This window comes from Phaethon aethereus, assembly GCF_964289735.1.
Source record: "Phaethon aethereus genome assembly, chromosome: 19".
In the NCBI taxonomy this organism is placed as follows: Eukaryota; Metazoa; Chordata; class Aves; order Phaethontiformes; family Phaethontidae; genus Phaethon; species Phaethon aethereus.
The window spans coordinates 4,112,944-4,139,653 of record NC_138595.1 but is presented as its reverse complement, the minus strand read 5'-3'; the positions used below and the strand labels follow the sequence as shown (position 1 = coordinate 4,139,653).

The following is a 26,710-nucleotide window of genomic DNA, read 5'->3' as shown; positions in this document are numbered from 1 at the left end:
AGAGAGAGATTAACTTGCACATGCTGTGTGCCTGCCTGTGTAAGAGGGCCAAGGCCATGGAGTCTGTGATGCCCCCGTGCCTGGCACAGAAGCAGAAAGCTCTGTGTGTCAGCAGTAGATAGCAAGCGTAGGTGCAGCACACTGAACCACGGGCACTGCTGGGCTGTGTGTGCTGTGGATTGAGACTGAAACGTGTTTTCTTGGGAGCTACCGCACGGTTGGCAGGTGATATACCTTGCCTGCTATTGTATCTGATCTGTGTTTGCCAAACGGCATTAAACATGTTATCTCTGCCCAGCAGGTATGGTGTCAAAGCTAGCATGTGTCTGTTCTGGGAAAGGTAAGTATTAATACCTGGAAACTTATGCTTTAGGGCTCATGAGACACTTGCTCTGCTGGAGAGCAAATTCAGATGGAGGAAAGCTCGGTACATCAAGCCTAGTTTTGCTTCCATGGAAGTCTTTTGGTTGCACTTGTCCCTTGGTGCTTTCCATTCATCTGAGCTGCTGGTAGGACTTAGAATTTCTTAGATGCAAAGTCTGTTTTGGCGATGTGTTTCTCCCATGAGTGTGTGGAAGTTGGCTTTTGCTGTCTTTACCGGTCAGTTCATCGTCAAATTGTCATTGGACACAAGGAATCGCTGGTGTGACCATGCCGGTTACAGGAGCTGCAGTGGGAGATCTGCTGAAAGAGGTGCTGTCTTAAACATCAGAGAATGCAAACAAGCTGCTATTGTAGGCTGTAGTTATAAATATCAGGCTATTATGGAGGCAGTTTTAATGAACGAAATGACTTGCCACTATTCATGCTGATTGTCGCGTGGGTTTTTGTTTGTTACCCCATTAAGAGGGGAAAAAAAGCAACTGTACCTTCTTTGTGTCCTTTAGAGTGGCTTTCTCTGTCAGTACTGCAGCATTGGGGCTTTAGAGGTGATGGGGCAGAGATTATTTTTACAAACAATGCTTTTCTCTAGTTTGAAATGAAAAATCAGAACTGACAAAGAGTCTCTGGCTTCTTTCAGAGTACCATAAAATCTAGACTTCTAGCCTTGTCTTCAAGGTATTTGAAGGTATTTATTGGCTTATATTTTGTGAGGATGATGGTATGTTTTTATTGCTGTCTGTGGGCGAGAGTTTGTCTACTTCCACTGTGTGCGATGCCGGCAGATCACCTTTGTTTTGCTTGCCAAAAGAGTGGCTCTTTGGGGTGTTTACTAAGGCTGTGCCAAGCACTGCCCTGTGCTTTCTTGAGGGTGCAGTGGCAGCTGTGCTCAGTGCTGGTGTTTGCTTCTTACAGGTGTGATCCCTGCCTCTCCGCCCCAGCCATGGCTGACACGATTTTTGGCAGCGGGTCGGGCCAGTGGGTGTGCCCCAACGACCGGCAGCTGGCACTGCGTGCCAAGTGAGTCCTTGCCACCCCCCTCCTTCTCCTTCCAGCCTCACCGCTGGCCTGAAGGGTTTCCCGCTATATCTGTGGAGCACTGGCCCACCGGCCTCCATCCACAGCCTGGATGGGAGTCAGGAGTTTGCTTGTCACGCAGACCCTCTCTACCCTGGAGGTGTGCTGCTTGGGTGGCACAGGAGCCTGCAAAGCTGGGGCTTAGTGCTTGGCTGCTGCTCGGAGCTGCCAGCCTGCATTGGGGTTTGCTGCGAGGCTGGTATGTGGTGGGAGTCCATCCCACCAGCTCTCTCCTGGGTGAAAGGAAGGGCTTGGAGGCAGGCTTGTATCTCTGCAGCACCCTAAATATAATTGATAGCATGCCCCAGCTGCCAGCACGCTTTTGTTTTACGAGCTTGTCATTTGATTTCATTTTCCCCTGAAGTTAAATTACTGCATAACCTAAAGACAAAAGGGATGGAGATGAGTCAAGCACTAGAATTGCATTTGTTTCCTGGATGCTTTCCTTCTCTGGTGGCCAGTAACCTGCCACTGCCACCTCTGCTCTTGTCTGAACCTCTGGGGTCAGCCTGCTGCAGAGTGTTAGAAAATAGGTCACCCTGTGTCTAAGGGGACTGCCTGAGTGTGAACAGGGCACATCACTGCCACTTATCCAGCCTTCACCTGAAACCCTCATTAAGACAGCTGTGTCTGATAGTGCCCTGTGTTCTGCTAGCAGCTGGTGACTTTATCCAGTGACCTCTAAACCCCTACTGAATGGTAATTAATTGAGCTTTTAAAGCTCCTGCCTGTCCCCCAGTGAGCTAAGGAGAAATGTCAGCTTCTGTATGTGAGGCACAGAGGGAAGAGACTTGCTTAAGTCCTTGTGTGGGCCTGGGTTAGACCAAGGGAGGAAGTTGCCCAGTTTGTCTTTCCAAGTGTGACTGGTGATTTGTGTGTTTGAACTGAGTACCTTAGAAATAACGTGACGTGGAGGGAGGAGGGTGCAGGTAATCCCTGTGTTTGGGAATCTACTGTTGGCATTTGTGGTGTCTGGCATCAGCACCCATCTCTGCAAGGGTACCCCCAGGACAGCCAGCCCGAGGTGCACTAGTTTTATTTATGGGCAGAGCCAAACAGGAGTGAGGACATGGAGTGGTGAAATACAAATTGGAGCAGAAAGGGAAATGAGAGGGCAGGGACAGACAGCGCAGCACTCAGTGCTGCTGGAGGAGTGATGTGGTGATCTGGTCAGTGAGAAGAGACTCCAGCTTTAGGCGTTAGCCAGGGAATAGTCTTCTCTGATGGAAGGCTGACGTAGGCTCTGTGTGCCTGGCAGGTTTGTCCTGTGGGGCAGGGCAGGGGTTTTGTGCTTTCCTTTTACAGCTTAATTCTTCCCTCCACCCCCTCCGACAGGCTCCAGACAGGCTGGTCAGTGCACACATTCCAGACTGAGAAGCAGAGGAAGATGCAGGCTCTGAGCCCGCAGGAACTTGAGGTCATTCTGGAAGTCATCCGCAAGGCGGAGAAATTGGACATCATCGAGCAGCAGCGCATCGGGTACAGTCACATTCATTTGTCCCCTTCCCTCAGAAGGAAAGGTCAGCGCAGACAGAGGAGTGGCTCTCCCAGCTGCCTGATCTCAGCCTCCATCAGTCAGACCATCCCTTAGGTCAGTTGTTTTCCCCTCCCATGTTGCTTGTTTGGAGGTGATGAACATTGGGAAGGAGGTGATGTTTTCCTTCTCTCCATGTCTCAAGCCTTTCTCGTGCCACCTTTGAGCCTTGAGGTTTGCTGTGGTTGCAGCCACTGACACAATCCCTGGTAAATGCAGCCTGTGCTAAGGCAGCTACCCCAGTGGCTCTGGAAGAGGCTGGAGAAGATGCCGAGCTGTGCAGCTGCACCCACTGCTAGTGGACAGCATGGCTCAGAAACTGCTGCTGGCAGCGCAGTTAGGCTTTCCCTTGTCTGCGGCAGCCCCCTGGGGTTTTGCCTGGAGCAGTGAATGAGTTTATGTTCTAGCTGGCTGAGCCCTCTGGAAGGGGTTTGCTAGCTTGAATTATTTAATTTACGGGCATCCTTTTGCTGCTGCAGATTTCTATTTGCTTTCAGTCCTGCTGGAGGTCTGGCCTCAGCTGTGTCTGTGGTCATTCTACACTGAGTGCCTTTAAAGCCAGGGAGTCCGGCAGTCCTGCAGCATTTCCCAGCAGTGTTTCATGTTCATGAGTCAGGAAACCCCAGTGACTCCCAGCCCGTGTCCAGCAGGCCCAGCTGCCCACCCCTGCGCTTCGCTCTGTCCCTGTGCAGTGCACATTAGTGAGTGCTAACAAGAACTGACAGTGATGTTTGTGAGATATATGGGAGACCCCAGCAGCCCCAGAAGCAGCCAGCAACCCCGAGGGGCTGATCATTTCTGTGCAGTTGTTGGTGTAGCTGCAGAAAGCAATAGCCTTGCTGTTCCTGTGCTGAAGCATTCTCTGAAATACCTTTGGTAACTCCTGGGAGTTCTTTTGTGCTGAAGTCAAGGATCATAAATCCACTAATGGTGGCTCAGCCTGGCGGTGTTGTCTGACCTCATCACCATAGGCAGTACCTCTTTCAAACAGACCTTGCCTTCCTCTCAGTATGGGACTTGGTTGATGGGACATTAGTGCTAATGAGAATGAGGTTGCATGGATAGCAGGATTGTTTCCTCCCTGAGCCTCATGCATGCGCATGGCTGTGGCTGGCCACTGCCTCTGATAAATGGCCTGGCTGTTACCATCCCCATCTACAAATAGATGCCTGAGAATTGCCAAGCAGTGATCTCATGACAGCAGCCTTGCTCTGCATGCTCTCCACATCCTGCATCCTAATTGCTTATCCCGCTTTCCTTCCCTTTCGTAGTCCTGCTGCTGCAGACATTGTGCATACATATGTGCTTCCTGTCTTCCAAGCAGGCTGTCAAATGAAGCAGGGAGCAATTACTGGCATTCCTGTACTGCAGCCGAGCTCATTTTGGTCTGATGGCTTCAGTCTGGCCTTCCTGCTTCTAATGGGGTGTAGGCAAGTCATGTGCCTGCAGTGCTGCTTGCAGGGAGTATATGTAAAATGGAGCAGGGCTTGGTAGGTCTAACTCCTCTGCCTCTTTCTGATGCTGTCTGACTTGCCCTGATATGAGCACTAAAGGCTTTTCTTGCTCTACAAGCAGGAAATCATTGTGTTGAGACTCTGTGGCCCCAATGACACCGAGCTCCTGAGGGTGTGGGACCAAGGCCCTCTTGTGAGCTGTCTGCTCTGTACCTGGTAGCTGAGTCAGGCATGTCAGTAGTATTTGAAGTTTTGATTATTCTGGGCTTGGTGAGCACCAGTAGATGGACTTACGGGGTTTGTATCCCCTGTAGACCAAGAGCCAGCTGATGGAAACACTGAGTGCAGAGACTGAAGTGAAAGTACATATGGTCTCAGCAAGGGGCCCGAAACTGCACAGAAGCAAAGGTAGGCTGAGTCTGGAGCACACATCTGCAGGTTTTCCGTGTGCCTCAGAACTATGTGCCTCAATTTCCAAGGTGAGTGCTGTGACCTCTGCTCTGCCTCATTCCCCACAGGCGCCTGGTGGAGCGGCTTGAGAACATGAGAAAGAACGTGATGGGGAATGGCCTCTCCCAGTGTCTGCTCTGCGGTGAACTGCTTGGTCTGCTGGGCAGCACATCGGTCTTCTGTCAGGATTGCAAAAAGGTGGGTTTGGTCACACAAGTTCTGCCTGTTCGTGCTAGCAAATCTGCCCAGAAAAGGCCACTAGGCCTCTTGGAAACTGGATACTGCTGCAGAGCTAACTTATCTTAGCCCCACTTCTCTAGGTCGGTTCTGTCAAACCATCATGTTTTCCTTTGCACCCTGGTTATCTTATTCCTCAGAATCCTTAAGTGCCTAAACTGCACTTAGCAGTGAGATTGGGGTGCATCAGTGCAACTCTGGGGTTGCAGAGTGAGAAAAGGGGCAGGAATGTATGGCCATCAGCAGCAACTCATAAAAGGGTCCGTGTGCTTTACTATTATTTGCTGCAAGGTCTGCCCTTAGACCTTCCAGTAACATGTCTCTTCAGAGGACTTAAGTCCATCTTCAAGTTCCAAACCAGTGTCAGGTTTCCAACCATGATACATAATTAGCCTGTGCATCAATGACTGCCTGTGTGTGCATATGTTGTTGGCAGGACTGCATGGGTGCTGTTTGAAAGGCATCATCAGTTTGCAGGGAGACTGCTGTTCTACCAGTGCCCTGTGGGACAATTGTTTCGTGTCAGACTCTGCAGCCAAGGGGTTAATCTGTATTGCTGTGGAGATGATGATCTCCAAGGCAACCACCTTATCTTCCCTCTGCTGGGAGGCTGTTTTTCCTGCACTTGAAGCCCATCTTTCCCTGGGGAGATACCTCTGTAAGTAACTGCCTCGTCGTGTTGCCTGGGGAGCAGTGAGGGTACTTGCTGGGTGCAGGAGTGTTTCTGACTTGCTGGTGGTAGGGTGGAAGGGAGCAGCCTGTGCTGACTCTGTCCCTGGTGAGTTCTGGATCCAAGGAGACACTTGCCCATATTGCCCACCCTCTCACTGGGGAGAAGTCCTGTGGAGCCCACAGGACAGCACCGAGTAAAACCTACTTCTTTACTGAGGAGTGATGCCTCTTTGCACCTCTGTGGTTAAGCAGCCATGCAGGCCACAGTGGAGAACCCTTCATGATGGCACTGCTGGAGTTTGTGAGATGAAGTTCTCATGCAGAGCAGGCTGCCAGCCTGGGCCTGCCCTGGTCCACAGCTGGCTGCAGCACTGCTGAGCTCTTGTAAGAGAGGGAAGTGGTTGCCCCTTGCAGTCGGAACTGGGGTCCCAGCATCCCTCCATACATGCTTGCAGGGTAGGGAGCTTCTGTGAGCTGTGCTGCCTTTGCTGTTGAGTGAGTTTTTCCACTGGATCCAACTTGCAGAAGTAGCTAGACTGAGGCAGGGGTTATGCAGAAGATTGCTTGTAAAGGCAGTGGCTGGGAAAGTAAACGCAAATCTTTGAACCCCTGAAAGTAGCTTTTTAGGAAGGGGTGGGGAAGGAAGCAGCAGTAAGGTACTGTGAAGTGAGAGGTTTAGTTTGAATGGGAGCTACAAGGCAGCTCTCTTGGAGAGGAGCATGGGCTCTCTGGAGAGTGGAGAATAAAGGGCTGGATGTCAGACAGGAGACGGCTAGCTGTTTCCTGCATTTCAAGCACGCGGAATAACAGGATGTGCTGTATTCTTGCCACCTTCTCTTGGCAATTCTGCTCTCACCTTGTCCAAAGCCAGCTAGGTCACATTGCTACAGCACTTTCTAACCTCCTTCCTGTGAGCCTCGTACACTACTGAGGAGGCAAAAGCTAGCACAGACACTTCCCTGCCCTGCGCGTTTGCAGTTGCGGGTAGTGACCCCGCCAGCTAGTGAGGCTGTGTGAGCCCAAGGTTCTGGGAGGGTTCTTACCAGAAAACCCCAGAGACAGGGTGGGTTTGTGTGTTGTTGGGGTTTTTTTTGTTTTTGTTTTGTTTTGTTTTGTGGTTATCCCCTTTTTGTCTGGAGTCTGCTGTGCAGTTCAGGAGAATTCATATCGACGTTGATTTAAGGTGAGACCCTACTTTTCCAGTGTGCATTTTGCAGCTGCTTTCAGCTTGGCTGCTCTTTTCAGCTGTGTGCAAGCTTAGGGCAATGCTGACTGGGTTTCCTGGGCTTCTCCCCTTACTGCTTTTTAATGTTGTGGAGCAAACTCAGGGAACAGTCAACCCTTCATCAGAGCACACAGAGTGGACTGTTACTTTAAGCTTGTTCCCTCTCGTCCAGGGATATCCATCACTCGTGCAGTGCTGTATGCAATAAGCAATGACTTGTCAGGGAATTTTTGATTTTTAAAGCTAATCTTTTTTCCTGCTAGCCTTGCTCTGTTACCGTCTCATTGCAGCGCATTTAATTCAATAACAGGAACTGTTGTAATGATGCATCTGAAACATAGCCAAGAACTTACCCTCAGCAAGTCCCTTCTGCTGAATAGAGGTTTTATGTTTCTTGTAGTCTAGTGGATTTTCTAAGTGCCACTTTCTGTTTTATGAAGAATATTTCTAATATTAGTTTTTATTATCTTAGAAATAAATGCATTATGGCAAGACAGAGATGTATGCAAATCCAAATGTGTTAACAATAGCAGTAGTTAGACAAAGCATAATGTGTCATTTACCATGCAGAGGGTATCAGTATCATGTATAAAAGGTGAAGTATAAGTAGGAGAAGAAAGTGCTTTATCTTGTATTTAATGAGGAATGGGGCTAAGTTTAATGTCCTTGATTTTTATGTCTTCTTCTGAGGGCTTGTGAGTGATGCTCAATTTTCCAGCTAGTCTGCAGAGAAGGGGAGGAGGAAAGCCCCGTTTTATATTGGAACTTTCAAAATTTATGGCTAGGAATAAAATCACTTGGAAACTTCCACTAGAGGGAGTGTTTGAATGTGCTATACATGCGGGGATTGGGATCTTTGAGGGTATTTAAGACTGAGTTTCTCCCTCAGATTTTGGTTTGAGGGAGGCAGAATTTGGGGTAATTCAGGTAGTGTCGGCTGATTGCACCTGCAAGCCCCCCTGGCTTGGGTAGCACCATGTTGAGTATTGATGCACCAGACGCAAGAGGTTGTTCCTTATTTCTCTGGGCGGACGAGGGTGAGGACAGCAACAGAGAGATGGAGGGGAGCACCAGCATCTGTGGTGCTGCCTCCCACTTTTTGTGCAGCATGAGTCAGGGACAGACCTGCCTCTGGACTACGCTGACTAGTTCGGTGTGTTTATTCATGCAGTGAAGCCATTTGCTTGAGTACCATCTCATTCTGCTGCTTTCCTCCTCCAGGCGTGGGCACTGAGGGCTGAGCAAGCCACTGAGACTTTTGTCCCTGGACACAGATCTTCTCAGAGGACAAGCAGCCAGGTTAGGGGGATGTAAAACCTTAGGGGGAGATTAAATTCACAAGTCTGTCTAAGCAAGGTTTTGCTCTCCAGGGCCCTCTTGTGAGTGGCTTTTGCTCTGTGAAGATCAAAGAATTCATCCGATTTCTCATTCAAGCTGTAAGCCAAGCCTGATACACATCAGCTTCATTATATAATATTAGGTGATTCAGGTTGTAAATGGCTTGTAATGCCAGCGGAGATATGAAAGTTTCTTGTGCAGCAAGAGGCCGTGTGGCGCTATCAGGCATTCTGCTCAGGAAATGTGCATGTAGGCATGGTTGTGCCTGCTTCCTAAGCAGCCGCAAATCAGTGGCTGCCAAGTGTGTGCTGAAATGGAGGGGAAGCTGTGGGGTTTAAGACTACATATGTGAGGGAAGGGAGGAGAAGATTTCCAGTCTTGCACAAACTCGTGCTCGTTTTTTACTTCGTTACAGCTGCTTTCCATGCCACAGTGATTGGGTTTTAGGATTTAGAGGGATTAAAAAACGGCTCTAGAAATATGCCTGTTGGTCATGGGGTTTGATTTGCCCTGTCGTTTTGCCCTGCAGTCATGGACTGTGCTGTAGGTTTGCCTTTGTCTCATGTCCATATAGACCTTAAACAGCTTCCTGTGATCGGTGCTTCTCCAGGATAATCAGGAAAACTGTGCCATGTTTAGGTTTTCAAGGAAAGCAAAATAGAACTGTTGAGACAGATGCTTCTCTCCCTTCTCTCTCCCAAGGGCTATATGGCTGTGAGGGGGTGCTAACACCACCTTTTTTTCCTCTTTTTTTCCTCTCTCCTTGTTTCAGAAAGTTTGCACCAAGTGTGGAATAGAAACCTCTGGAACCCAGAAACGTCCTCTTTGGTTGTGCAAGATCTGCAGTGAACAGAGAGAGGTAAAATGCAACTGTGGAGAGATGGGGCTCAGGAGTATGCACCTACTTGCCCTAAGTCTGTGCCAAGTGTGTGTGAGCTCTTCCCTGTGGCTGGGCACTGGGAGGGGAGCTTGGGATGGGGTTTGGGAGCTGTGGCTGGAGGCCAGGCAGGCTCAATGAACGCACACAATGATGGCAACTTTGGTTTGTGAGGGAGTGGAGGGAAAAAACACACCAGCCCCTGCAGCCTGCATGGCTTTGTGGAGTTTTTCTAGCTATGGTCATAAAGAGACTGTTACCTTTTGCTGCTGCACTCTCCCTTCTAGCTCTGTGGCAACTAAATTTGGCTAGCACTGGTTCTTTAATACAGCTGGAGAGGTCTGTAGCATAGCTGCAGTATTTGTCCCTCTAAAAATAACTAGGATTGCAGTTTTTAAGTCTGTTTTCCTCCCTGCCTGCAAAATGCCGTAACTTGCCAGTGTGTGAGACTTCTAATGCAGGTCTCTAAATTTTTATATCCTTCATCCTTGACTTTACACCGCAAAAAGTAATGGCCAGCCTCAATCCTTGTCTGCCAGCCAGCATCCACCAACATCAGGGCTCGTGGCTCTACAGTGAAGTGAAGTCAGTGAATTTGTTCTGTGATTACAGAAGGATTTTCACTTGTTCCCATCAATTTATTTTGGGTCTTTGCTTGTGGTCCTTGAACATCAATCCAGTGCAGCTATTTCTGACCTCTGCAACCAACTGTGAAACCTGGGTGCCCTGCTAAATCAAATTTTGAAGTGTACTGAAAGCATTTGTGCAGGTGTTTGAGATGCTGAATTTTTTTTTACACTAGTTGTGGAAACTTAGTATTGCTTAGGTTTTACATAGGGGTTTGTCTGTGTGGGAGCACTTGCAAAGTTCATGTTCAGGTAAGATGAGGGGTACATGGATGCTGCAGGTCTTTAGAGCAGCAGTGTGGGTGTGGGTAGGGCAATGCTAGTTGCATTACTGGCAACCTTGGAGTTTGCTAGTAATTTGAGATGCTGAACCATCCAGATGTTTTGAATTCCAAATGGAGGTCCCAAAATGGAGAGTGAGGCAGGTCAAGATATTTTCTGGGTTCTGCAGGGAGATGGATATGTGACTAAAATTGACTTTATTTATTTCTTTTATTCTGTTCTTTCTGTGTGTTTTTCTCATTCCACACTGTATAATTGTTGGGTTTTTTCCCTGTCTTTCTTATAAAAATAATGAGGAGCCATGGTGACTGGACAGAGAAGAGTATTAACCTGTCCAGTCAGTGTTACGTGCTGCCAGTGTCTGAGGGTACGGTAACCTTCAGAGCTTGCTCTCTCTGTGAAACCTCAGATGCGGCCAAAGTGCTTCACTAATGAAAATGTATGGAACTTTCCCTCTTAGACTAACTAAAAAATAGCCTCATCTTACCTCCCAGCCCTAAGCTTAATCTTTTTATTTTTTGCTTCTCTTTAAGGGTAGTTCAGGTCTGTCTCCTTTCTTGTTTGCACTGGTGCTGGTGCCCTGACCAGGAGAAGGTTGGAAGGGTCACAGTGTGGACGCAGTCAGGCATTAAGTCATACATCCCCTCTGTCTTCCCACATGCTCTGCTTTTATTTTGGGGAAGGCAGGGAAGCATTGAGAATTAGCAGAAGCCTTGAGGCATGTCAGCCAGGGCAAGAAAGTTGAGGCAATATCAGAATAAATGCCTGGAAGGTGGCTTTGATCAGGTCCTCCCTAAGAGTCTGTGTGAGGAAGAGATGAGGCTCTTAGGCCTCAGGCAGATGGCTGGTACTAGTCCAGTTCCTGAAGCTGGTTCAAGTGTCATGATATTACAGGGCGTGCAATAAATAGGAGGTTTCTTTTAAAGGTTTATGTTCACAACCAGTTCCTTGTTGCAGTCTCTTTGTGTGATCTGGATCTGTCTTGTATTGCCATCTGCTCTGGACCAAACCCATTTGGCCATGCTGTTTGCTGAAGGTTACATTTGCTGTCAATGAGTGCAGATGGATGTCTGCTCTTTGGGATCAGATATTCTCATTTCTGTCTAACCTGTGTGGTTAGTAGATATTGGCCCCATTTTATTTCCTGGGATCCAGGCAGGATCCCATTGAAGCACTTTGGGTTGTGTGATTCAGTAACAAGCCAATACCACCCTTCTCAATGCACAGCGTAACTGAGCAAGGTTCTTCTTCAGCCCGTGCCAACGAAGCACATGCTTAAAGTAGACTTGTCCCAGGACACAGAGCTCTGGCACCACCCCCTATTTGTTGGACTGTGCTCAGGCCCCTAAACTTGGCCAGCTCTAGTGGCTGAGTGTTTGATGCTGGTCTGGAGTGCCCTCCCCCAGCAAGTGTCATGAGATGTGTTTCCAAGCTAGGTGATTCCCTCCACATTAGCGCTTTGATTGCCATCTGATTTTCTGAACCACCGCTCAAGCTATTTGGGCATGATATTTATGAAGCTCTCGACTCTGTTAGTGAGAGACTGTCAGGCACTGAAGTGAGAAAGGGAGGTCACTTGGAAACCTGGATGGACTAAATGATGTTGGCTAGAATTAAGTGTCATCTGTCTGGGACAAGAGCCTAGGACTATAATTGTCCCCTTTAGCCTTTGCCATGCACTGAGTAAGCACGTGAGTCTTGTGGCCCACCAGGGTCTCGAGCCAGGATGGTGGAGTTGGATGCTTACATATACCAGCTAACAGCTGAAGTGTGCAGCATTATTCATACATACTAAAGCTCTCATCCCCCCATCTTCCTTGTTATTTATCCCTGTAGGCTTGATTTAAGCTAGCATAAGTTTAGTGACATGTGGTAGTCATCTTTTCCCTTTTGCTGTGTGGACTGAATTGCCTGGGTTCAGTTATGAGTAAATCGTCAATACGCCTGGGTCAAAATGAAGACCAAAGTAACAATCTATTGTTAACACCAATTTTTCTGTTGGAGTTGAATGTTTGATGCCTGTAGATCCCTTTGGGGATCCCAGCCTCAGCCATTCGGAAGTGTTCTTCGCTGCTGTTTCCTTGAAAACTTCACTGGGAAGGCTGCACAGTAATGAGGAACAAGTTGCTCTGACTGTCTAATTTCTGGAGGGTGGAGGTGATTAATGGATTCTGCCTGCTGCTTGCGTCCCAATCATCCAGAAGCAAAACAGCATGTTTGGCAGCACCCGAGCTGCCCAACGTGATGTGCCCATGCAGTGTGAGGGTCTCCAAGCCGCCAGAGAGGCACTGGGAGGAAAGTACTGTGTTCTAACATGGCCAGGACCTGACAGAGCCTGGATGTTCCTACTGGCAAAGAGAGGACCAGCAGGCAACCTTGTGTCATAAGTGCATCTCTTCTTCCCGAAATGAGCTAGACCTCATCTGCTTTAGGCTAGAACTGGCCTGTTGGAGATACCACTTGTCCCAGCTGTTTGCAGAAGCATCTGTTGAAAACCCGCTTTTGTTCTTCAGGATTCTGTGGCCATTTTCCTTTGCAATGTCTTCTGAGGGTGGTGGAATTAAAGCAGGTGTATATTGTGTTTTCTTGTTCCTGCCAGCAAGGGTAGAAGCAAATTCAGTCAAGCTCACATTCACTTTCAAGGGTAAGAATCTCCCTTCCTTCTTCCCTCCTCCATGTGCTGCATTGCCTTTCTGGAGACTGAGTGTGGAGGTCTGATCCTCCTTGGGGCAGTCCTGTTTCTGCATGAATGAAGTCCCGTGGAATGATCAGAGTTGCTGATCCCCGACTGCAGCAAATGTTGGCTATGGGTTCACAGTGAGCTATTTGCTAACTTGGCAGTGAAGCAGTGATGCACCCATGGGAACGAGAGTGCAGGGCAGAAAGGGAGCAAGTCCTCCAGCCAGACAGGCTTATTGCAACGACTGTCAGAGGAGCAAAACTGCCTGGGAGGAGCTGCGATACAGCTGGAATGCTTCCCTGCTGCTAGGCCTCTGGCAAAGCACGTGAGCTTGGTAACAGCTTGGGCAGCAATGCCCATGTTGAATTAGTTGCGTGTGGCTGAAGTCTGCCTGTCACCTCCTGGCCTGAAGGGGTAATGGGACCTGCTGTGTTTTGTCAAATCCCTGCCCAGCTGTTTAACTCTCTGCACAGCCTTGTTTTGAGTGATACCACCAGGTTCTGCAAAGCACCTTCCTGAATTGCCACTTTATATATATTTTTTTTTTCATATCCATAATTAGCGACGCTATCATCATAATTAAAATCCTCTTGGAAGCATTTGTGCACATTTACATTTGAATTGACACATCCAAAATTGTAGACATAATGAAAACAGTTTAAGTAGGGTGGGGGGAGATAGCTTTTTTTAAACCCCATTGAATATGAAAGAGAGTGTCAGCTATCAGGGACCTGTTAAAGTTTTAATTTGCCCCCTCTGCCTCACTTTCCCTTTAATTTCTTCTCCTTCGCTAAACAGCATTTTCATGGCTGGCTGCATTTCTTGGTTTATCACAGTAAACCATGCAGAGGAGGAAGATTACTGCTGTGGAAAAACAGAGTTGTCCCCTCCCCTTTTCCCCCCAGGGCTTCCCTTTTCACATATACACTCATACCATTTTGAACATTATAAACCAACACAGCCCAGGGTTATTCCTGCCTGGCATGATGATTTCCTGGCAAAATACCATACTGATGGAGGGGAGTGTTTATTTTGAGTGACTCTGGATTGAATCGTAGTGATGTGCACCTGTTTGCAATTCAAAGGACTTATCAATAGCCTGCCATATTATTTTGGGGGGTGGTAGCAAGTGGTTAGACTCAAAATAGTGTCCTCTAGAATAGAGCCACAGGAAAAAAAGAGGCCTGATTGAGAGGGGAATGATAAATCGGTGAAGGCTGGCAGCCATTGCAGCTTGAGAAACGTTGGGGTTAGAGGTGCGATAGATTTTGCTATTCCGGAAACAAAGCTCCGAATAGCAATTTCACTGCCTTTTAATTTTCTTCATCCTCAAGTGCTGAATGTGGGAGTTGACAACAGATTGCTGTAAATAATGTAATTGGAAATCTCTGTGTTATGGAAAAGCAGATGAATGCAAATAACGAAGCTGAAGAGCGCTTGCTCTTTCTCCCTGCCAGTGGTTTGTGATGTGCCAGAGCCATGGTGGAGAGCTGGGACAAAGTGAGTGTGTGGGCACGTGCTGCGTGCAGGCAATGGCAACAAAGCCCTCCTGGGGTGGTTGCACTTGCAGGTGCCTTTCTCTGCATTAAGCATTGTAGCTCACGAGAACCTGGTCCCCTGCCTTTTGGCTGCTGGGAGATTGATTGAGCCAGTAATGCTGGTGTCAGCATGGGAAGCTCAAGGTAGCTGTTTTCCTCTGGCACAGCCCAGCCCGGGCTGCTGTGAAAGAAAAGGGCTGCAGAATTCTGCATGGCAAGCAGTAGGTGGTAGAGCAAAATGTGGCTTTGCAGCTAAGATCATTTCTAAGCATCTCTGTTTGTGGGACTTGTGGCTTGGTGAAGTCTAGGAGGGTTGCAAGTGCTTGTTACGATTCCTTCAGCTGTGACCACATCCCTTCATCAGCAAGTCCTAATGTTTTCTCTGTTTAGGAGCTTGTTTTAGCACTTGTATTTTCAGAGAAGGAGAAAGAGGAGGGAAAAATTTGAGCAGTAACATGTGTTTCACCAGGGCCCAGTGATTCTCTGCTAGGTCCCCTTTACAGGCTGCACTTGCATGTGCTAGATAAAAATATGCATCTGCTTCTGACTGTCTCATACTGTAGATATAATGATGGCTTGATACAACTTTAATAGGAATATTATCAGGGTTATAAAAGGCATTGAGCTCTCTGGATTTGTCATGGCCGTGGCCATTAAGTTGGTTTGAAGTAATAAAAAAAGGAGTCTGTTGCTAAAGTAGCTCTTCTCCTCTGTGTCCTCCCCCACTTTGCTTTAGGGTAGTTTAGGTGTCAGGCGAGGCAGCAGGACAGGAGCCTGAAGGAAGTCAATATTCAGCATGGATTTTGGTTGTGTTTGGCTGGGCCAGTTTGAGCGTAGTGGGCTGGGGACAACTGCAGCCGGTGAACCGTGGTGTGGCTGCTCTGTCCTGAGCCACATGCTGGGCCACCGCATCCTGATCCGGGATAATGGAGATGGGGATCTTTACTCCACTGTGTCAAGCACTCAGAGCAAGGGATGATCGGTGTTACTTAACTTGGTTGCAAGAGACTGGAAGTGGCTGGCTGTCCCTCTTTTGATGAAATTCCAGCTCCACCCAAACTCAGGCTGCTGCGGGGGGGCCAGATTTACGTGCACATGGGACTGGTGGGAGCAAAACTCTCTCCTCCTTGGAAAGAGCAAAGTCCTGCTAATAAACAGGAATTTTATTCTTGAAGCACTTTATAGATTTATTAATTTAAAATCAAGCAAGAACTTTGCTGTCAGGCTGCTCCTGCGATCAATGAAACTGCCATCAATAGCAGTCAGCGACATCGAGTTGTTTTGATGCACGGATGCTAAAACTAACCTGTGTGCCCATGTGCAGAACGGAACGTGAATCATGGTTGGTTCAGATGGGGCACGCTGCTAACCTGGGGGGAGCAGAGGTACTAAATTAATACAGGGGAGAGCATCTTGCTGCAACTATTTTAGAGCTGGTCTCAAAACAATTTCAGTACTGCTGTAATGAGACCAAACTCTTTTAGAAGCACCAATTTAAAGTGAATATGTATGCATAGAATCAATTTTATACTAGTATCACTACGTCAGAGCTGGGTGTATTATATCATTAACTCTTTCTATTACTGGACTTGCTTTGGGGTAGTGAGAAACCCGGGGGTGGCCAGCCTTTTCTTACAGCAGTCCTTGCTGTGTCTGATTGGTTTTATGGTGTGCCTAAATTGTAGTTTGCCTGAAGATAATAGGTCTCTTCAGTGCTTCAAATTAAATTACAGATGTTGCAAGGTCTGTTCAGAGAATGACTGTAAGAAAGGGTTGCTTCCTCCCCAGCAGTTTGTGCAGGGAAGCTATGTGTGCCCTAGCTACCCGGTATGTAGCAGGGGCTGAACAACCTGCCCTCCTTAAGCCATGGCACTGATCAGGGTGCAGACCCTGTGGCTACAGCATCCCTGTTCTGCCCGCTCTGTCCTATGCATGCAGCTGCGCCCGAGGTCTCCTGCCTTCCTGAGACAAGAGAGACCGGGGGTTGCCTGTCCTGCAGCTCCTGCATCATGGATGTTTACCTCAGCTGCAGTGGACTAAGCTCCATGTAGGGACGTGTGTCCCAGATTTAAAAAATATATTGCAGTTTCCGATTCTGGGGTTTGTGACCCATTCTGGGGTTTGTGACCCACTCCTCCAGGGTCTCTGCAGCACTGATGAGTGCTGTTGTACAAGCTGTACCAAATGTCGCGCAGTCCCTATGTTCTAGCAGAGGGGATAGAAGGAGCTGTGTCAGCTTGTGCCTTGACTGGCTGGGTCACTGTTTTGGCTGTTTGCACACTGATGAAGGAGCTGGTAAAGTGTCCTGCCTGCCAAGGCTGCCTCTGTAGGAGAAGAACTTGCAGTCTTCTCTCCTTTGGGGAATTGGCTTCCCAGCTTTTCGCTTGGATGGCAGCCTCGCCATCCTACTGGGCAGTGGGTCCTACTACCCAGGGGGAAAATGTTGGTGTAATTGCAGGGTGCTCTCACCTCCTTGTTTCTAGATTCTGCTGTGGTGCACACGAGCTTCTCTCTTGCATTCTTACAGCAAGTGACGTGTGTGCTGGGTCACAGCGATCCTGTGCTTTCTTCTGCTGGGTGCTCTTCTCTTAAAAAGCATACTACCAGGTTTCCCTCTGAATTCAGATTGCATTCACTTGGCTTTCAAGACCCCAAATACAGACATTATAGCTCTCTGTGTTGATGGCTCCAGACTGCTGGAGCAAGGAACCAGACAAACTGCTGAGCAGTCACCTCCCATCAGTGAAATGGTAATGGTGGCATCCTGCTTTTTGTGCCTGCATGAGGAGAACTTCTCATGAGTGCCAGGTGTTGTCACTGCCTTCTGCTTTGATTAAGCCCTAAATGCAAATTGCAAATACATTGCTGTAATTTGGGATATCTGCATTTGCACCCATTGCCATCATGGTGATACTATATGCAAAATGCTTTGGGAACTTGGAGTAGAAACACTGACGAACTCCTTCACTCTGAACAGAAGTGCAAGGTTTCTGCCCCCCCTTGCATGAAATAGAAAATTACATTTTTACTATATTAACTTATTTTTGCCCCGGCCGTCTCATTAGCTCATTATTAGACTGCTGGAAGGCACAAAAGAACTAGGTTTTTAGAGGCCATTTCTCCTTGTCTGAGCTGGCACCCTTTTCCCTTCCTCTGGCTCACAGCAGGCTTTATATTAAATATACTTAATAGAGCTCCTTCATCATAAGCTGCATTAAAACTAAATTGGAGAGTAGAGGGCGTTCGTACAGGAGATATTACAGTTTAGCGCTTGCAGTCCATTTCCTGCTGCAGGTTCAGGTTATTTGAGTGTCATTCTTCTCGTTCTGGGATTTTCAAGCACACTCGTTAAGTGATCTGGCTTAGCTCAAATTGCTCTGTGAAATGAACACCAAGGTTGTGCCATTCAGTGCCACAGGAGACAGCGTTTCTGCTGCCCTGGCATTGCTGCCTGCATCTCCCAGCTGCTGCCAGTCTTTGACTCTCTCAAAAGTAAAGTGACCCAGGCTGAGGGACCTGGCCCAGGAGGAGAGACTTGTCAGGACTTGCTGCTCCTCCAGCCAGTGCAAGACACGTTTTACTCTAAGCAGAGCATGTGCTATTGCTATTGCCAGCCATGGCACATGCCTGCTCTCTCCAGGAAGCTTTTCTTTTTGTGGATTCACAATGGGAAAGCACCAGATGCAGAATCCGACCCCCCTGCTGCTTAGTGCAGGCCAGGGAATTTCATCCTGATATCCTTATAGTAAGTCTGGAAAAGTGCATTTGACTCAAGTGCGGCATCAGAGAAACATCTAGTCTTGACCCAGAGAGTGTAAGAAGCTCTGTGGTTTGCATGATCACCCTCTGCTCCTCTTCCAAGTTGTGCCTGTTGCTCATTCAAATTTGTGATTTTTTTAGTGGTGGAAGAGGGACCAAGGTGAAGCTGGGCTGACAATGTGTGGGGAGGAATTTGGGATGCTGTGGTAGTTGCAGAGTGCAGGGGAACTGTTGGGCTCTGTGGGCTGGAAGGCTTGACCCTTCCCATGTTTGAGTGGGGTCAAGGTAGCTCAGAGGGAGCTTGATGGGAAGCTCGTTTGGTGCTGGCTGTGCTCTCTTGCTGTAAAAACCCAGGCTTAAGGTGTTGTGTCTCTGTCTCTAACAGGTTTGGAAGAGGTCTGGTGCCTGGTTCTACAAAGGGCTGCCCAAGTACATCACACCTTTGAAGACCAGCAGCAAATCCAGTGAGCTGCCCTCACAGCCTTGGCAAAGCGAGCCAGCCGTGACAGAGGCCGAGGGTGTCGGGACCAGCCGATCCTTCACCTGGGCCAGGGGAAAAGGTTGGTTGTCTGCTCTTTGCCCAGGAAACAGACAGGGAGAGGGGGAGAAGGACCTATTGCTAGCAGGATTCAGCTGATCAGCTAATAGGGGAGGCTTTCTGTTAGAGGTAGGGGATAGCCAACAGGATGTGGTGCATTTCTCATGTGGGCAGCAGTGGGTTTTGTTGTCTATGGTATGTTTTTCAGGTTTCACTGTTAAAGTGCACATTTGTGGCCCAGACTAGCCCCAGTCCTCCCTCCTAGACTCCCTGTCCTCCAGTCCACCCTTGCTTTCCTTCATTCCCTGCAGCCCCCACTGTTTTGCTGGGACTGCCAAGGGAGGGACGAGTCGTGAAGCAGACTCTGTCTTCAGTCACAGCCCAAAGAGCTCCTCCTGCTGAACTATGTAGGATGGTGCCACTGATGGACATTGTGCAGCTAAGGCTGACAAAAGGCTGGTCTCATTCCCTCCCTCCTTGGGGCTGCATGCTCCTTGCTTCTGCTGCACCACAGGGCACCATTGGACAGGTACCTCAAGTCGCTTTGAGCTGGATCAGAAATTACACCTCCAACGTCAACCTGGGGTCTTCCTGGTGCCTGGAGCAAGTGGGCAGAGATGCTCTTCCACAGTCAGTGGGCAGGAATGAGCTGATGCTGGCTGTGTCCTTTTGTGCCTGAATCCCCCGAGCAGGTGAGACTGGCAAAGGGTGAAGCTCCCTCCCCAGACTGTGGAGGAGGAGCTGAGGTTTGCAGCATGGAGAGCTCGGTGCTGAGTTGTTCTTTAAATGTGTCTCAGAGAAGCTGTTGATTAACAACCCTTTGCAGGGCTGAGGCAAGAGCATTGACAAGCTCAAAGATTTATTAGCTTCAGCGATCACATCCCTGTTCTTTGAGGTAGACCTTGCTTGAAGTAGACCATTGTATCACATCTGGCATCTTGGATCACGGCTGTGTCAGATCCCATTCACAGCGCTGCCTTGTAGAGGTTTTTTCCCCCCCTGTCTTCCGTCTTCCCACCCGGTTGTTGCTTGTACGCCCACGCCAGTGCTGTGCCTAGGGCCAGCTGGGGGGAAACAGCAGCTTGGCATTGAGGAGCTGGGCACTCAGGGTCATTAGCACAGCAGCGGATAGATGCTGCAGAATTGAAGCTGCTGCCAGTCTGCTTTGATTTCTCTTTGTTTCTTTCTGGTGTGGATTAGCAGAACTGTCTGGCCTCTCCTCTCTGTCTTTTGCTATTAGATCCCCTCAACTGGAGAAGACCTCTTCAGTGTACCAGCAGCATGCACTCTTCCACATCAAGATAAATCTTACCAATAGTGCAGGGGGAAATAACGTTTTAATAAGGAGGACTCAGGAGAGTCAGGTTCACAAACCTGCTCTTCAGGCCTCAGCTAGGAAAGCACTCCCTGCCCTACTGCCACTTTTGTAATGAAAGAGAAATTAGTTCAACACTAGGTGGTTGTGCTTCCCTCCAGGAGATGCTTGGAAGGAGTTGTCTTACCAAATGAACTGATTGATGAGGTATTTTCTGTTCACATGAGACAGAAAACATTACGAGTCAAAGATGTTGAGCCCAGACCTGGCCTGCTTTTTAGTTCAGCTTTTTAGTTGAGTTTTGTTTTGGGGGAAGGCCTCCCCCTAAATACTGGCAGGAGCAGCAAAGGAGCAGGTGGAGGACAGCAAAGTGGCCGTTGGTAAGCTTTGATGTGGGTGGAGAGCTGCCTTTCTCCCTGTGCTCTGATTTTTGGCTAGCTACTGTTTTATGGGTTAGGTAATATTAATTTATGGTTTTATTTTCTGGTGCTTTCTTTCCTTGTTGCCCTTCTCTGTTAGGCTGCCTGTCCTCTGGATAGCTTTCAATGGGCACTGCGGTCTGTAATTCATCTCTGAAGCTGGGAGCTTGTACATCTCGCCCTGCTGTTTAACTCTTTTTCACCTACCAGTGCTGGGACTTCTGCCGTTTGTCATCCAAAACATCTGCAATGTGCAGGGCAGATGCCTTCCCCCATGGAGATGATGTAGCTGTGATATTACCGGTGTGATTCTGCGACTGAGCCCGCACTGAGCTTTACGAGACCATGGCTGACGAGGCAGCCTGCCTTACCTCTGCCTGGCTGATAGCTTTTGTCAGCTCACACCTCGTACGTTCTCATCTGAAAACGTCCTTTCGGCACTGAGTAAAGCCCTGATGCTTGTTTGGCAGGATGTTCACAAGAATGAGCTCTGGCATTTAATGTGCCTGACTCTGACAGGCTGCTCTCGGTGGGGTTTCCGTTGCCTTGGCCAGCTGTGTCTAACCCTCTAACCCAGCTCCCGAGGTGCTGAAGGAGCTGTCTCTCGGCTATTAAGGGACTCAAGTCAGGTGGGGCCAGTACAGGTGCAGACATGTCCCAGCACAGCCCCCAGAGAGCCTGGGAGAGAGGAGTGACGGTCGTCCCTTCAACATCCTCCATGCCAGGAGCTGCCTTTCAGCAGGGATGGGGCAAACCTCAAGTGTCCGTTTTCTCTCCCAGAGGAGGGGATCAGTGCCAGGCCCTGGGTACTGGCGTCTCTGGCTGTGCCTGCTGCGGAAGGGTGGGAACGCAGCGGGACCAAGGGTCTGCAGGAATGTACCTCTTGGAAGAAAAGCCAAACCCACCAGGAAGAAGTTTTATTTTTACACACCCGTTATTTCTGTCACTGGGATTTGCCGTTGCCTTTAGTTTTTCTGTAATAAACAAGCAGTTGCCATGGGAACCTTGCTATTAGTTAAGGCACAAATGTATTGTCGGGGAGAACAGCAGTAATATTTCTTGTGCCGGGGAGCAGCTCTGCTCCATGTGGTGGAATGTGGGTGGGTTTCTGCACCAGGTCAGGCAGGCTGGGACTGTCAGGGGGTGGGGAGCAATAAGCAGCAGGGTTTTCCTTCCTCTGAACTCTGAGTTCTGCAGAAAAAAATGTGAAGCAACTGGGTGGAAAAAAGAAGTGTGATCCCTGAGGTATTACACTGTTTGGCATGAGGGCTGCCTGCTGCTCTGCTCAGTCTCTCGTGGTTTCTCCCATTGCGATGTGCTCCAGTCCCGTTGCCAAGCGATGTGACGTGCTGGGCTCGGCGCTGTCGGAGGCACAGGAGCAGCAGCTGGGCAGGGGGATGGAGTGAGTTCGTCTGGTGCCTGTGTGCTTGAGGCCAAATCCCCGAGTGATGGAGTAGAGAGGCGTGTGGTGGGACAGGTTAAGTGCTTTGCAGGCCACCAAGAAGTCATCCAACTTCTCTGTGAGTTTGAGCAGCACGTGTCCTGCTTCTGAAGGGGAGAGTAGATGAGTCAGGTCTCCTCTTCCTGTTGGGAGATGTCCCTGCAGCTGGGGGCAGTGCTGGGCATGATCTAGTGTGGGAGCTCCACTTGGTGAGACACTTGAGTTGTAATAAAAATCTTCATCTCTGACCTTCCCACCCGTGGTGACCAGGAGCTGTCAACCTCCCCGTTCTCCAGAGGTTGTGTTTGCAAAGGCTGATGGTGCGGGTGCTGCAGGGGAGCTGTGTGCTCAAGGGCTCATGCTCAGCTCGCTCATCCGGTGCATCGTGGCTGTGCTGGGCATTTGCGGCTGTTGAAAGCTGTTGTTGCAGGGTGCCCACGTGTGTTTTCTGTATTTTTGACAGCTGCAAGAAGTGGCAAGCTTTGTGTGTGAGCTCTGCCCTGCGATGGGCACGGGGAGGGAGTGTGGCTGGCTCTTCCCATCACAGGTGTGCCCGTGCCAAATGCACACGTTTAATGTTAGAGCTCAAGCCCAGCCAAGTGCTCCTTCCCCCTTGGCCTCGGCACAGCCTCCCCACATCCTCTGCTGATGGGGTTAAGTGCAGCCCAGCAGCCCTCCACCGTTCCCTGCAGCTCTCTGTGCCGCAAGGCTCCAATACCTCTGGCTTGGAGGTTGAACCATGTGTTGGAGGGATCGCGGGCTCCCACAGCAACCGTGGGGGTTCAGGCCCTCGATCAGTGACCCATTCCCTGTGGGAATACTGCTTTTCTTGCAAGTTTTATCTCGGCTTTTTTTTTTTTTTATGAGCTGCTTTTCAGTCAGCTGGAGATGGAGAGGGATAAATCTGTTATGTTCTCTGAAAGTACAGCCATCCAGCGACTCTTATTGATATCAGCAACTGCTGGAACACCAGATTTATGATTTCTGGGCTCGGGAAAGTGCCAGCAGAAGGTCTGGGAGCTTTGGGAGAAAAATTACCTTAAAGGGAAACATTGGTGCAATGGGTAAAATACACTCTTATTGGCAGCAGAGGAAATGAGAGCAGACAGGGCTGCTCCTGCGGTGTGAGTGCCTTCATGTCATTAATATTTTCCTCTTCTTGTGCTGGTCCTCTCTGAACTGCTGAATGGCAGAAGGGAAGGCAGCTAAAGTCACCTCCACTGATTCACTGGGGCCCTCTCCAAATAAATCCTGACTTCCAGCTTTTTTAAAGGATTCATGGAGGAAGCAGCTGTTCTAAAGTGATAGATTTTATGAATCCAGGAGGCCGAAAAAGGATGATGACCAAGTGGGACAGGAGTGCATTTGCTGAGAGAATTGGGCAATGGGATGGTCAGGATGATTCTCACAGATGAGATTTGGATTTTCTAGGAAAGAGCCTGGTATGTATGGGTTGTTATGAACAGTATTTATATATAGTCCCCCACATCTCCCAGGGAGCTTTGGGGAAGTAGTGAAGCTGTCTTTAAGACAGCAAAGCCCAAAGCCAGACCTTTGCTTTGAGAACTCTTAGCCAGAAGTGCAGCTTGTAACGGGGCTTTGCTCCCTGCCTGGCTCAGCTCCGCAGCCCCTTTCCCTGCAGGTGACAAGTCCCATTTCTGATGGTGCTGGCAGGCAGGGAGCGGAAGGGCCAGCCCTGGGCATGCTGCGGGCACAGGAGGAGCCGGTGCCCGGGGGAAGGCGGTGTGGGCAGTGAGGAACTCTCTGCACAGTGCTTCCCAACAGCACGACGTGGGTGGGGAGCTGCCCGCCAGGGCAAGTGCAATAACACTGGCAGCCAGCTTTAATATCCTCAGAGATGTTAACTCCAGAAAAGTGCTATTTAAGGTATTAATTTTTTTTTTAATAAAATGAAGTATTTCGTGTAGTACAGATCGCTGCCTGAATACAGGAGCGTCTGCACAGGTCCTTGGCAGAAGTGTTTGACAGCTTGTGCTCGCCTGTGTGAGGGGAGGGATGCCCATCCTCCTGCCCTGGGCAGTGCTAAAGGGTTTGTAGCTCTGCAAATCACGTGTAGTGAATTTTAACGCTGATGGAGAGAGATGAACTGACAGCTCTCTTTGCTGTCCCATGGTTGTCACCACCGCACCCGCATCCCTCCTGCACCTGGCAGCAGTGTGAGGCTGGGCACTACAAGTAACAGGGTGGGGGCAAAGAGGTTTGTTCAGCAGCAGAACGGGGAACTCGTTTCTCATATAAATGTGAGCTTATAAGTACATACTGATGAATATGAAGAAATAGTTGTGGTGTCCTTTTTCTGCAGTAGAGGCTGTAGGTTGCAGTGTTGCCTGCTCTCTGTCCCACATGAGCCAGTATTGTATTTTCCACCAGGAATTGTTTGAAATGGCTTCTGAGCTGCCAGGAGAGCTGGTATCTGCCTTGGTCAGATGGAGAAATGCTGTAGGTGCAATACCTCAAACGAGAGACAGCTGTTTTCCCGTTACCTTCCTCCTCAGCCCCATCATTTCTGTTCTGAGATCAGATCATTACAAAAAAAACAGGAGATGGAAAAACACCTTTCTCATTTTACCCAGAGCAGCTGGCAGTCGAGTTATCGTTTACACTGGTATAAGCAGCAGAGGTACTTGCAAAATTGCATGGAAAAGGGGAAACAACCTGTCAATTTAGGAAGTTGTGTCTGGCAAAATGGCTTCCTCCAGCTCTTTTGGAAACTATGGAGGGTGGAAAGCAGTAGGATTAGGGCCAGGATTTGGAGCAGGGCAGGGGGAGGAAAAAAAATCAGCCTTGAAATGGAGGAGCAGTCTCATTGAGGAAGAGGAGCAACCCTTGCCTTTTAAGTCTGGGGAGCTTAGGAGTAATGCAGTTCTGGGCAGTGTACTGGTAGGGATGAGCGTCTGCTGAACGGACGATGAGCTAATAAGGCTGGTTGTTCATGTAATCGCTGCAGGGTTTTTTATTTGATGTGCTCAGTATTTATCTGATGTCATAGATCCTGGAGCCTCCACAGAGGCCCTGCTGCACTTGAAATGCGGCTTGGAGGAAGCCAGCCCCAATCCGCACATTACTCAAACGGGGATGCTCTTATGGTACAGCCAGGACCCCTCCACCTGCAGCCGAGCAGAAACCAGCCTTATACCCAGCCCAGCCCTTACGCCGCTGCTTGGGAGGTGGCAGACAGCAGGAGGCGGGGGCTCTCTGGCATGCCGGCACGGGGGGCAGTGGGAGCAGAGCCCAGCTCCCAGACCAGCCACACCACAGGGCTCTCGGCTTTGCGGCAGCGAGCTTTGGGCAGCAAAGCGCGGCACAGGAGCAGTGTGGTCCCCATGGTCCTAGTCAGGTTTAGGACAGAAGCACTGGTGGCGTGTGCATCTGCTTCAGGTGCTGGCACCACTGGAGTGTGTACAGCGGAGTTATAAATCATCTGTAAAAAGTAAAAGCACATCATGTTTGAGAGGAAAAGTGAACAGCTGTGGGAGAACTGCAGGTAGGGCTCCTTTTGGAGAAGGAGAACGTGATCAGCGAGTCAGCATTTGTTCATGTTTTATTTGGATCCATCTGGCATGCTCTTTGGTAAGTGTTACGAACATTGTGAATAACTGTCTCTCTCCTCCCCCCAGTCTTTTCTGCAGTGGCTTCTAGCGACAGTGAGAGCGACTCGGAGTTCAGTTCCTCCAGCCTGGATGATAAGGCTTTACCTGCGGGGTCAAAAGGCCCACAAGGCAGAAGGCACCGAGCAGGCCTGGGTGAGGAGTTGCTGTTCCTTGTGGCTGGAGGGTGGGAAGTGTAAAGCACTTGAATGTTTGGCTCTTGGTACTGTGGGTTTTGGCTCAGCCACTTGCCTGCCTTATACAGCTGCAGCCCACTGGCTTTAGCTGTGCCAGGTGTGGATTTGGTCCTTTCTCACCGGAACAGTAGCAATGGTCAAACTGGTGGTGAGTCACTCCATTCCCTGCAGCCTTTCAGGGTCTCCCCTTGCAGCTGAGAGCTGCTCCCGGCTGCCTGGCAGCACGTCTCTGGCCAGCTCCCTCACTCCTGACTTTGTAGCACTGGCATTGCTGGTGCCGTTTTAGGAGTGGAGCATGGAGCATGGGAACTCCACCCCAGCTTCTGAGGGTGCCTGGCTGGGAGCGGGGAGGCTGCTGGTCTTAGGACTTGGCCCAGCATCTGTACCTGGTCCTCCCTCCCACAGCAGCATCTCTCTGTTGTGTCCCTGCAGCACCCATACAGGAACCCAGCCAGTCTGTGGGCAGGGTGCTGGGGAGCACCCACTCGCCTGCTCTCTCAGGGAGCCGCGGCAGCCTGGACAGCGAGCAGGGGGCTGCCCTCAGCGCCACGGAGGGCTGCCAGAGTGACCAGCCGGCAGACGGGCATGACAGCAATGTTGGCAGCAGAGTCCATGGTAAGCTGAACCTCTTCTCTGGGCAGATCCATGCTTTTGGGGCTGACTTCCCTTGAAGCACAGCTTTGTCAGAGGCACACCTGGCAAAGCTGCGGCCTGGGATCACCTTTTTCTGCTGCTTTTCTCATGGCAGATGCTATCACAGCATTACAGCTCACTCCTTCCCTCTTCCCTGAGTGCAGAGTCTATTCTGCAACATGAGTAATCGTCTGGGGTGGGAGCTGTCTACACCCACCTCCGAGAGCAGCTGTAGCCTGGGTCTGTCCCCCTGCAAAGGCCCGGCGGAGCTCCTATCTGCCCTGCAGAGGCAGCAGAACAGATTGAGCTTTTACTGAAGCAAAGCAGAAGTCCAGCAGCTTTATGAAACTGAATAAAAATTTTCCTGATGTTAGATGGCTCTTAAAGCCAAGCAAGGCTCTTCTCAGAACTCTGCAGTGCAAAAAAAGA

The 26,710-nt window shown here is 49.5% G+C and overlaps 1 protein-coding gene across 1 annotated transcript; it reads left to right on the top strand.

Annotated features, from left to right (window-relative positions):
• Positions 1-563: 563 nt before the first annotated feature.
• On the top strand, positions 564-26,319 carry RPH3AL (rabphilin 3A like (without C2 domains); the record flags this gene model as incomplete). The annotated part of the gene is given in 9 exon segments (XM_082008717.1): positions 564-693; positions 1,297-1,323; positions 1,326-1,401; positions 2,794-2,937; positions 4,965-5,094; positions 9,141-9,227; positions 18,516-18,690; positions 25,494-25,607; positions 26,081-26,319. Coding segments are annotated over 9 exon segments (1,122 nt in total).
• Between the last annotated feature and the right edge of the window lie 391 nt (positions 26,320-26,710).